This window comes from Panthera uncia, chromosome B4 (assembly GCF_023721935.1).
Source record: "Panthera uncia isolate 11264 chromosome B4, Puncia_PCG_1.0, whole genome shotgun sequence".
Classification (NCBI taxonomy): domain Eukaryota; kingdom Metazoa; phylum Chordata; class Mammalia; order Carnivora; family Felidae; genus Panthera; species Panthera uncia.
Genome location: NC_064809.1, coordinates 81726961 through 81739121, shown reverse-complemented (window position 1 = coordinate 81739121; position 12161 = coordinate 81726961). Strand labels below are relative to the sequence as shown.

General features: G+C 42.6%; 1 protein-coding gene across 2 annotated transcripts; it reads right to left on the bottom strand.

Annotated features, from left to right (window-relative positions):
* Positions 1-45: 45 nt before the first annotated feature.
* Positions 46-12146, bottom strand: TSFM (Ts translation elongation factor, mitochondrial). 2 transcript variants are annotated; one of them, XM_049625862.1, is made up of 6 exons: positions 12044-12146; positions 11595-11768; positions 10851-10979; positions 7420-7542; positions 2967-3054; positions 46-625 (listed from the first exon to the last, which is right to left on the bottom strand). In XM_049625862.1, exons 1-6 carry the CDS (start codon positions 12098-12100, stop codon positions 219-221), a joined length of 978 nt encoding a protein of 325 aa, XP_049481819.1. In that variant the 5' UTR covers positions 12101-12146; the 3' UTR covers positions 46-218. The 2 variants fall into 2 exon arrangements, with proteins under 2 accessions (XP_049481819.1, XP_049481820.1); XM_049625863.1 differs by lacking the exon at positions 7420-7542.
* Positions 12147-12161: the final 15 nt, after the last annotated feature.

The following is a 12161-nucleotide window of genomic DNA, read 5'->3' as shown; positions in this document are numbered from 1 at the left end:
AGAAAAGCTAAAGTCAGCATTATGCAAACAAGGAAAAGATTCTACTCTCATTATTATATAATTTTATTTAATAACTTTACCCTTTGAGTTTATCGCTTCATTATAAATGCAAATGAAAAACAAATTCTGGGTTTGAAGACGCTCAGGAAATAACTTCTCTTCATAACGATGTCCGGAGCTAAGAATAAGCATTTCCTCCCGGGCCAAGTCTCTGGAACCTATTCAGCTTCTGCTGCCTCTTCACCTTCTCCACATTCAAACCGCACAAAGTCTACTACAGACACCCCTTGAGGCTGCACGTACTGTCCCAATGTGATGGAGGGATCCAGCAAGTATGGCTGAGACAACATCTTGGTTTCCGCCTCTCCCCCAGGCTCATCATCCAAAGAACCGACAGAGAGAGGGGCCATGCCCACCACATGCTGCCCGAGGCGGCGGCCAAGGTCTTCGAGGTTTGCTCTCCGCTCAGATGTCTCGCAGATGACCAGGGCCCCGTACTTCCCCAGCACCAGGTTGTGGGGCGAGGGGCTGTGCATTGCTCCGTGGACATAAGAGCCAACATAGAACCCAGCTGGCACCTTCACCCATGCAGCTCGTTTAAGGGTCATGTTTTCTCCCAGTTTCCCTATAAGAAAGCAAAAGCAGATAACACACTTCCAGGAGATAATGACTGTGGTAGTACCAAAATATGGATAGAGATGGTCAAGTCTGGAAGACAGTCCTCTGCACGCATACTGTGGAAATGCTTTAAGATGGAAAGATACCATCTGCAGTTGAAAGAGGAAAAGGTGTGTAGGCAGGTGGGGGTGGGAGAAATAGAGAACACCTTTATGGAGCACCAACTATGTGCCACCCTGGGATTTAAAAACACAGGCTAGGGTGTCACACAGTTCTGCCTCTTACCGGCTATATGACCTTAGGCAACCCACTTAAGGACATAACCCCATTTACTAATTTATCAAGCCTTGGTTTCCTCCTCTGTAAGATGGAGAGGACACTGCTTAAGATAACCGGAAAGGAAGGTTCTTAGGAGAAATACACAAAGAAACACATGTAAAAGCACATAACTACAGTATCTAGCACGCAGTGACACTCAAATGCGGGCTATTGTTACTACCTTAAACTTAGGCTTAGAGACCTCAAGCTACCCGCCCAAGGTCACACAGCAGAGCTGGAAGTAAAACCCACATCTCAGTCCAAAGCAAGTAAGAGTTTTCTTCCTCCCCAAGTTACCATCCCTTCCGAAAATCACCGTTAACTGACACAGACAACGCTTCATCATCGTCCACCGTATCAGGAAAAAGTCCACAACTCTAAAAGCCCCAGAAAATCCAAAACCCCAAGTCATCAGATAGTTTCAACTTCCTCCCATCAGAAACAAAAAGGCAACATTTTCAGAGTTGTTTTTAAGAACCAAAAATGGGGCATCCAGATTGTTCAGTTGGTTAAGCATCCAACTCCTGGTTTCAGCTCAGGTCATGGTTTCACAGTTCGTGAGTTTGAGCCCCACGTCAGGCTCTGCGCTGGCAGCATGGAGCCTGCTTGGGATTCTCTTTCTCCCTCTCTCTCTCTCTCTCTCTCTCTCTTTCTGCCCCTCCCCCACCCGTCTCTCTCAAAATAAAAAAAAAAACTTTTAAAAAACTTATTAACAAACAAAAAAAACCAAATAAACATGATTCCAGTTTTCCCTGTCTCTAACAGAAATTCAAATAAGCCAAAAGGCAGGAAGGAGCAGAAGACCCCAAAAGGGATCTGGGTATATATCCCTGCATTAGCCATAGTTCTATCTAAGAGTCTTCAACGGGGGAGTATCCAGAAATCAAAATAAATCTTAAAACTACTCAAAGCATCTCAGAGCGCCTGGGTGGCTCGGTTGGTTAAGTGTCCAACTTCAGCTCAGGTCATGATCTCATGGTTGTGAGTTCGAGCCCCACATCTGTGCTGACAGCTCAGAGCCTGGAGCCTGCTTCAGATTCTGTGTCTCCCTCTCTCTCTGTCCCAGCCCTGCTCATGCTCTCTCTCAAAAACAAACATTAAAAAAAAAAAAAAAAAAAAAAAAAAAAACTACTCAAAGCATCCAAACCATAGTTAATTCTCAGAAATTGACATGGCTAAAACACCCAGTTCTTCCAGAATTTCTTAATAAGTCTCATTCACAGCTGTCTGCCTGGTTTCTCATCTATGACTCACTGAATTATACATACTTCAAGATAACCTGATAAAAAGAATTGATGTCTTGACTGGAAACGTCGGATGAGTAGTAAATTCCCAGCAAGCTCAACCCCATCCCTACTTCCCTGCTTCCATCAAGGACATGTAGAAAGAAAGCAAAATCCCCACCCGTTCTGGCACAATGACCCAGATGTGGTTCCTGCAGCCAGTGGGTTCTGAGAGAACGTACCTTCACAAATTCAGGATCAGATTGTTCTAAAAAAGAGATGAAATTCCTACACACGACACCCCAAAATATTCCTGGATCCCTCCATAAAGAAGGTGAGATGACTTCTGATGTACTGTTTCTCCCACAGTGTAGAGAGAGAAGTAGTCAACTGGAAGGTGCCAAAGGCCATCCCTGCCTGAAGACATGCTTATTAGTTTGGTCAGTAAAGTGAGGCCTGCAGTGCCGAAAATGATTGTGATTAGCAGCAAATAGCCAAAAAACTAAAATTTTTGCATACAAAGCTAAATTCTTTTAAAGGAATTTAAAAATTCTGACCACACTGGGACCCCGAGGTAACAAACGGCTGGGGCTTGGTAATGGTCTCGTTCGGCAGAGCGTGAGCTTTTCGGGGAGCCTACAGCTCACTAGTATCTAACACACAACACGACCCACTTCCCACATTCATAGCATCTGACCCATGTAGGCACATGAGTTTGTGATTCTTGATCTGGGTGTGGAGAATACCAAAGATACCATGAGATCCAGTTCTCAACTTCCAGCTCCCACAATGCTTACAAATACTTACCAATTGCTAAGGCTAGCTGATCCTTGAGAGAGCCTTCGGTCTCAGGCCCAGCGGGAAGTTCAGAGAGCTCGGAGGAATTCAAGAAGCCCTTAGCACATAAAGAAAATGAATGAATCAGTTCTGTCCTATTTAAATGATCAAGAGTCTAGGCAAAAATAGCGTATTTCTCAAAAAATGATTTAAGACAACTACGTACAAATGAATGTTTTCAATAAGCCAAAGATGTAACAGTTCCATTTTTATAAATATTTTATTCTATCACCACACCACCCCCAATTCCATCCCAATCCCATCCTCTGGCCTAACTTTTTAAATTGTAATTTCCTAGATACCAAGAACAGTATTTTCAAACAATCATAAAACATTAAAGCTCAAAGACTGGTTGAATAAACCACGGCACGGCCACATAGTGGAAAACCATGCTGCTGGGAGAAAGGAAAAAGGAAAGAAAGATCTGCAAAGGCTGCTATGGATTATTTCCAGGATACAGTATTAAGTGAAAAAAGCAATTTAAAAGAGCACATGTATAGTACACCACCATTTGTGTAAGAAAGTAGTATTTATACAAATATGCTGAGTTTTGCAAAAAAAGGTAAAGGAAAACCAAAAACCGATGAAACTGGTTATCTACAGGAGTGGACAAGAATATGGTACAAAGGAGAGAAGTAGCGAGAGATCTGTGTGTGTGCATTACAGTTTTAACTTTCAGAATCTTGTGAATGTTTTACATATTTGCAAACAAAATTAGATTAAAGAGAATTCTTAGGTAAAACCGAAACTGACTAAACAGAAACATAAGACTAACTATATTTCAAACGAATAACGTAACTTCACAGAAAGGGGAAAAAAAACTAATCCAAGTAACTTTCAGAATAGTCCTTTGACCACATAAGTGTAAAGACAAAAAAAAGAAGATCAAAGAAATCTTGAACTCCTTAATAGGTTTGTTATTTGCAGTGGTCAGGTATAGAAACTCTAAAGCAATTTAGTGTGTATTATACCAATGGGTAAACAAGTAAACATACTGAAGTTGCTAAGAGCCAAGTGTACTAACTGTGAGAGAAGAAAGATACAAATATAGAATGGGGGAAGGAAAGGAAGAACCCTGTGATGGAGGACTAGGATACACACGGACACACACAGACCCACAAATACTCTCTCTCTGTCTCTCTCTTCCTGGATCTGTCTGCTGAAAGAGCATAGCAGCAATGACATCTCAGTCGAAATAAGCATATGTAATGACCAGATCTTGGTTTCTAAAAACTATTCCCCCATTAAAAAGGATCAGGACTCCTTGGAGAAGTGGCCAATTCCACGGGTGGGGCAAGGAAAGTATGACATAGGCCCAAAGTATCTTGTTATGCCACAAAGTAAGGAAATATTCAGAAAATAATGAGCACATATTCAAACGGTCAGTACAGCCAGCTTGCACTGGACAAATCCAGGGATAATTTGAGCATCAAACTAAATAATGGATCATATAATGAATTATGACATATTGTATAAAATAATACATGCATTGATGCTAGTACTAAGTAAATCACTAAACATAGGGAGAAGTCTTTCTTACGGTAGAATGCCAACTGATAAAATACATGTAAAAGAAGCTGTAAGAGTTAAAAATATAACCATTATGCAACTATCATAGTAATAAACGACCCTGACATGGGGCGCATGGGCGGCTCAGTTAGTTAAATGTCCGACTTCTGCTCAGGTCATGATCTCACGGTTCGTGGGTTTGAGCCCCACGTTGGGCTCTGTGCTGACAGCTTGGAGCCTGGAGCCTGCTTCAGATTCTGTGTCTCCCTCTCTCTCTGCCCCTCCCCCATTCACACTCTCTCTCAAAAAAAGATAAAATAAAAACATTAAAACCAATTTTTTTTAATAAATTAAATAACTGACCCTGACAAGAGTCAGTGGATGCTAATACTTTCAGGTAAGTTTTTTGGGGAACTGGACATTTACATAGTCTCAAAGAATCTCCCACACAGATTACTTGTTAATTACAAAGAGGAACAGAATAACTTTACACCCTAACCAAGAAGAGATCAAAATTAACATCAATAATGGGACCAACAGTCATTACATGCTTCCTGATATGATATTCTGAGAAAAATTCAGGATAACTTATTAAATATTCATGCCAAGGGGCACCTGGGTGGCTGTCAGTTAAGTGTCCAACTTGGGCTCAGTTTGTGATCTCAGAGTTTGTGAGTTCAAGCCCTGCATCGGGCTCTGTGCTGACAGCTCAGAGCCTGAAGCCTGCTTCGGATTCTATGTCTCTCTCTCTCTCTCTCTCTGCCCCTTTCCCACTCACGTTCTGTGTCTCTCTCTCTCTCAAAAATAAATAAGCATTTAATACTCATGCTAAAAATCTATACTCTATGAAGAAACATCAGACAAACCCAAACTGAAGATTATTCTGCAGTACTGTCCTAAACCCTTCAAAAATGTCAATGGGGGCACCTGGCTGGCTCAGTCAGAAGAGCATGTTAACTCTTGATCTTGGGGTTGTAAGTTCAAGACCCACCGTGGATGTGGAGATTATTTAAAAATTAAATCTTTTAAGAAAAAAAAGGTCAATGTAATGAAAGACAAAGAAAGGCTGAGGGAAAGAAAGGAGACTAAACAGACATACAAGTAATTGCAATACACTTAATTCCAACTGTACTGCACTGTCCTGGATCAGAAAAAAAATTGCTAGCTGGCAAAATATGAATGTTATCATATGTTATATAAATAAAAATATTGTATCAATGTTTCAATTCCTAAATGTGATTACTAAACTGTGGTTACATAGACGAATGTCATTTTCAGGAGACAATGTGTTCAAGGGGAAAAGGGTCTTGATGTCTGCAACATACTTGCAAAAAGTTTTGAAATATTGATGGGACTCCTGGCTGGCTCAGTCAGCTGAGCATACAACTCTTGATCTTGGGGTTGTGAGTTCGAGCCCCACATTTGCTGTAGAGATTATTTAAAAATAAAATCTTAAAAATAAAATCAAATAAAATAGTCATAATAATAATAAGATGTATATAAAGAGTAATAAAGCAGGGCGCCTGGGTGGCTCAGTTGGTTGAGTGTCTGACTCTTGATTTTGGCTCAGGTCATGATCTCATGATTTGTGATTCTGCTCTGACAGCGTGGAGCCTGCTTGAGATTCTCTCTCTCCTCTCTCTCTGCTCCTCCCTTGTGCGTGCACTCTCTCTCACTCAAATAAATAAGCTTTAAAAAAAAAAAGTGATAAAGCAAATGAGTCAAAATGTTAATAAATGGTGAATCTACATAAAAATACAAGTAGCTTATTGTAAAACACTGGCAACTTTTCTGTAAGTCCGAATGTTTTTCAAAATTAAAGTTAAAAATGGGTTGTCTGGGTAGCTCAATCAGTTGAGCATCCCACTTTGGCTCTGGTCATGATCTCATGGTTCATGAGTTTGAGCCCTGCATCAGGTTCTCTGCTGTCAGCTCAGAGCCCACTTCAGATCCTCTGTTCCCCTCTCTCTCTGCACCTTCCCCTGTTCACGCTCTCACTCTCAAAAATAAACATTAAAAAGGGGGGCGGGCACCTGGGTTGCTCAGTCAGTTAAGCATCCAACTCTTGGTTTCGGCTCAGGTCATGATCTCATGGTTCGTGAGCTTCAGGTTCTCTCTGTCCCTCTCTCCCTGCCCCTTCCCTGTGCACACTCTCTCTTCCTCTCAAAAATAAATACACTTTAAAAAAAATTAGAACTTGTAGCTCAAGTGGCTCATCTACTCAATACTCAATAATCACCACATGGTTTTCCATATAATGACTATTTAATGCCAGTAACAATTAACAGTTACTATGAGCTCTCAAGAGAAGGATAGATAGGAGGAAAAAGGTGGTACTAAACATAAAAAAACTATTTTGAGTAGTTGGTTTGTTTTTGCCTTAATAGTAAGGATGAACCAAAGGTAGACTGATATAATTCCATCCTGATCCTCTTTGGACAAGAATATGCCTATTCTCCTAAATTGTGCCTCCTCCAATACCTGTATTTAGAAATCCTGTCTAGGCCATTCTAGATTTCGGAATACAAAGCTTCCCCTGACTTGACAGACTCTGCCCCACTGGCATTCATTCATTCAACACAGATTTAATGAGCCCGAACCAAATGCTGGGCCCACTCCTCTTTCACCAGACACACAGTAGTGAAAAGACAAGTTCTCACATTCTGTTGGGAAAGGCAATACATAAATAAATAAAAACATAATATGTAAGTATATAACAAAAAATCTCAAATGAAGCAAAATAAGGGAATAGAGCAACAGGAGGAACGATACTCCTCTCCAAAGATAGAACATTTAAGCAGGGACAGGAAGCAAGGAAGGGACCCATGAGAACGTCTGAAAAAAGAGAACAGCAAAGACCCGAAGAAAGGGGTGTGTGTGCAAACCCAGCATGTTGACAGTCCCCACAACTCACTTTACTGTATGTGGAGAGCTGATCCTTTAGGTTCTGACAATGCAACAGGGTGCCCAGGGCTACTTGCTGGACCAACTGCTGAAATTTTATATTTCTGGAAACAAAATCTGTCTCACAGTTTACCTGTGGGAACAAAGTTATATGGCTGTGTAAGCTGTTCACTGATGGTTTCCCAAAGTGCCTTAAGATTGCAGAGTAAACCAAGGTACTGTAGAACAAGCTGCAGGCTCAAGAAGACAGAAATAAATGACCCCAGAATTTAATTTTTTTTCTCTGACTTATTTCACCCAGCATAATACCCTCCAGTTCCATCCAGTTCCATTTGCATCTTGCAAATGGCAAGATTTCATTCTTTTTCATTGTCAAGTAATATTACATTGTGTGTATGTATGTACACACACACACACACACACACACACACACACACACACAATCTTCTTTATCCATTCATCAGTCGATGGACATTTAATGACCCCAGAATTTTAAAGCTGCAGTTCCTCTCCTAGCTTGAAGTCAGAAACTGAATGAAGCGGTTCCTGCTCTGCCAGTGAATTAGCAATGACCCACACATTCAAAAGATGGTTCCATGGTGTCCCCAAAGGATTCATTACGAGTTCACTACTTGCCTGTGGCTGTAGGCCTTCATCACCTCATTCTCCAGCCTCCTCCAACACCAAACCACTTTGGCTGTCAGCGTGCTTATCTCCTTTTCTCACTCTATACTAATCCCCATCTGATTCTTCGCCAATTAAGGCCCCTAAACCTCCTCTAAAACAGCTACTTGGGCCGCCTGGTTGGCTCAGTCAGTTAAGTGTCCAACTTTGGTTCAGGTCATGATCTCATAGCACGTGAGTATGAGCCCCACATTGGGCTTTCTGTTGTCAGTACAGAGCCTGCTTCTGATCCTCTGTCTCCCTCTCTCTCTTCCCCTCCTCCACATGCTCTCTCTCTCAAAAATAAATGAACATTAAAAACAAACAAACAAAAAAACCAGCTACTTGCTATCCATCAACTAATTAATATAAATTCCTGGCTTTAAAATCTGTTCCAGGAAACAATCCATGAAAAGGTGTAAGGCTACAGGAGACTCACATTCAGAAGCACAAGTTTGCCCCACTATCCAAAAGTAGTGTTCCTATAAAACCTTTCGTAAGCTAAAATGGCACAAAGCAGAAAAATCAATTACCATTCATTTATATGGAAATGGATGCACAAAATAAATGCACATAAAGCACAGATGCTCACAAAGATCAAAGCTGTGGTGGCTGGAAGCTGAGTATAGTTCATGGGGGAAGAAGTTTGGCGGGGCAACTCTCACTGCTACAGTATCCCCTGCCTCTTTAATGGCTCAGTGCAAATCCAACACTGAATGCTATTCTCACTTTTTGCCCTTTTTCATAAAAGTGAAAGTACTCTTTAGATTTTCTTTGGTTAACAAAAAACAAAAACAGGTACAAATATAAGTCTTTTGTAAAAGCAGGGTGTGTAACACAAGCTTTTGAAAACTGGGGGATATCTATAATATTCTTGACTGCTGGGCCTTTAATTGTCAACACACCTGTGCATTTCTACACTTATGTGAGTTCACAGTAACTGTGGTCTCACCAGTTTATTTTCCTTTTAAGGTTACTTATTTGAGAGAGAGAGAGAGCGAAAGACAGAGAGAGCACACACATGCATGTGGGGGAGGGGCAGTGAAAGAGGGAGAGAGAGAAAATCTCAAGCAGGCTCTGCTCCGTCAGTGTGGAGCCCGACTTGGGGCTCGAACCCACAAGATCATTGAGATCATGACCTGAGCTGAAATCGAGTCAGATGCTTAACCGACTAAGCCACCCAGGTGCCCCACAACAGTTTAATTCCAGCAACCTTTTAGATCTCTTCTTTAAGAATGCAAAGTATCTGGACTTCAAGCTGCATTACAAAGCTGTAATCATCAATACAGTATAGTACCGGCACAAAATCAGACACTCAGATCAATGGAACAGAATAGAGAACCCAGAAATGGACCCACAAACATATGGCAAGCTAATCTTTGACAAAGCAGGAAGGAATACCCAATGAAATAAAGAAAGTCTCTTCAGCAAATGGTGCTGGAAAACTGGACAGCGACATGCAGAAAAATGAACCTAGACCACTTTCTTACACCATACACAAAAATAAACTCAAAATGGATGAAAGACCTAAATGTAAAACAGGAAGCCATCAAAATCCTCAAGGAGAAAGCAGGCAAAAATCTCTTTGATCTTGGCCGCAGCATCTTTTTACTCAACACATCTCCAGAGGCAAGGGAAACAAAAGCAAAAATGAACTTCTGGGACATTATCGAAATAAAAAGCTTCTGCACAGCAAAGGAAACAATCAGCAAAACTAAAAGGCAACCGACAGAATGGAAGAAGATATTTGCAAACAACATATCAGATAAAGGGTTAGTATCCAAAATCTATAAAGAACTTATCAAACTCAACACCTAAAAAACAAATAATCCAGTGAAGAAATGGGCAAAAGACATGAATAGGCACTTCTCCAAAGAAGACATCCAGATGGCCAACCGACACACGAAAAAATGCTCAACATCATCACTCATCATCAGGGAAATACAAATCAAAACCACACTGAGATACCGTTTCACACCTGTCAGAATAGCTAACATTAAAAATTCAGGCAACAACACATGTTGGTGAGGATGCGGAGAAAGAGGATCTCCTTTGCATTGCTGGTGGGAATGCAAGCTAGTGCAGCCACTCTGGAAAACAGCATGGAGGTTCCTCAAAAAACTAAAACTAGAACTACCCCACAACCCAGCAATTGCACTACTATTTATCCAAGGGATACAGGTATGCTGTTTCAAAGGGACACATGCACCCCCAAGTTTATAGCAGCACTATCGACAATAACCAAATTATGGAAAGAGCCCAAATGTCCATCGATGGATGAATGGATAAAGAAGATGTGGTATATATATACAAGGAAGTATTACTCGGCAATCAAAAAGAACAAAATCTTGCCATTTGCAACTACGTGGATGGAACTAGAGGGTATTATGCTAAGCGAAATTAGCCACTCAGAGGAAGACAAATATCATATGACTTCACTCATACGAGGACTTTAAGACACAGAACAGATGAACACAAGGGAAGGGAAGCAAAAATAATATAAAAACAGGGAGGGGGACAAAACATAAGAGACTCTTAAATATGGAGAACAACAGAGGGTTACTAGAGGGGTCATGGGAGGGCGGATGGGCTATGTGGGCAAGGGGCATTAAGGAATCTACTCCTGAAATCACTGTTGCACTATATGCTAACTAACTTGGATGTAAATTAGAAAAACAAAACAAAATAAAATAATAAAAAAAGAATGCAAAGTATCTACCACAAAGCTTCACACCCAAGAGGTAAGTGCTCCTGGTCTCTGGAATTCGGACAACTCACCTCTACTAATACAGTTGTGTTTCCTTCCTGAAGTAGCCCAATCAGACCTTCTTTAGTTTTTCTGCCGTGGAGTTTGGCAGCTCTGCTCCAGCCTTCCTTCTGGGCCTGCTTGTGGAGCCAGCTCTCTGCCTATAAATTGAAAACAAGGCAGATGACGGAGTCACAGAATTTAGAACTGAAAGGGGCTCTACAGTATGTTCAGGTTCCCTGATTCTTTCTGCTTCTCTTTAATCCTATAACGGAAACTAAAGTAGTCTATCATTTACTGGCAGCCTACCGACTGCCAAATACCAGCACCAGCGCCTGGTGCTCTGGATAAATTTAATCTTCACAACCCTATGGAGCAGACAATAGCATTTTTATTATACAGACAAGAACAATGCAACTCTGAAAGACTAAGTAAGGTGTCCAAGATCACGGTTTAAGTCCTGGTGGGTCTGACTCCCAAAGCCCACACAAGCCCTGTCGGCTCCAAGCAGCAGGAAACAGCACAGCAGTCGTGCTTGGAATACGGTTTGTTAACCGTGGGATCCTGAGCTCATTGCTTCTAGGGCCAAAACACAGTAAAAGGGTGAGGTTGTCATTTTAAGCCAGAATCCTATCTAGAGCTGTGCCGTTACGGGCCACTGGGCAGCAGGTCTGATTTACTGCTCCCTGGCAGCACCTCTCTGAGACACTGAGGTCAGGCCCTACTACCCCGCCCCGCTCCCCTCGTCCCGCTCCCCTCGTCCCCCTCCCCCACACCTGTTTGAGATCCCCGCTACAAGCCTCCAGAGCTTTCTTGCAGTTCACAAAGGAGTAGCCTGTTTTTCGTCGCAGCTTCAGGAGAAGCTCCTTGCTGGAGGCCGAGGAAGCCAACCTGGGCCCAGTGTGAAATGTGTGCCTGGGCTGAGACGACTGAAGCTGAAGGGGCCCCGCCTGCAGGGGTGAGAAGAAAGGTATGAGAAGCAGGAAGCAGCCAGCAGCACCGGGAGGCCGAAAGCACGTCAGCAGGGACGCCACCTTAGGAGAGACTGGGGCTCCGGGGGGTGGGGAAAGGCAGCCAACCGGGGACTGGACCGCGAAGAAACACTGAGGTCGGAGGAAGGATGGGACGGAGTCGAACGGGGGGACAGAGGAAGGGAAGGGTGCGTTCCAAGCGCACGGGAGATGTGCAAGGAGAGCGGGACGGTGCCGAGGCCAAGACCCCTCACCGGGCAGGTCCCGGCCCGCGCGACCAGGCAGAGGCGCAACGACCGCAGCAGCGACATCTCTCTGGCCCCCGAGCACACTTCCGGCGGCTGGCTCAGCGGTGAGGCCACAGGCCTACGG

What these genes read in the sequence shown, in the direction of transcription:
- TSFM (XM_049625862.1), bottom strand. Translation starts at nt 12,100, where the DNA reads ATGTCGCTGCTGCGGTCGTTGCGCCTCTGCCTGGTCGCGCGGGCCGGG. An exon ending in CGCGGGCCGGGACCTGCCCG is followed by an intron (nt 11,769 to 12,043) that starts GTGAGGGGTCTT and finishes TCACCCCTGCAG; the next exon opens with GCGGGGCCCCTTCAGCTTCA. An exon ending in GTAGCGGGGATCTCAAACAG is followed by an intron (nt 10,980 to 11,594) that starts GTGTGGGGGAGG and finishes TTCAATTTATAG; the next exon opens with GCAGAGAGCTGGCTCCACAA.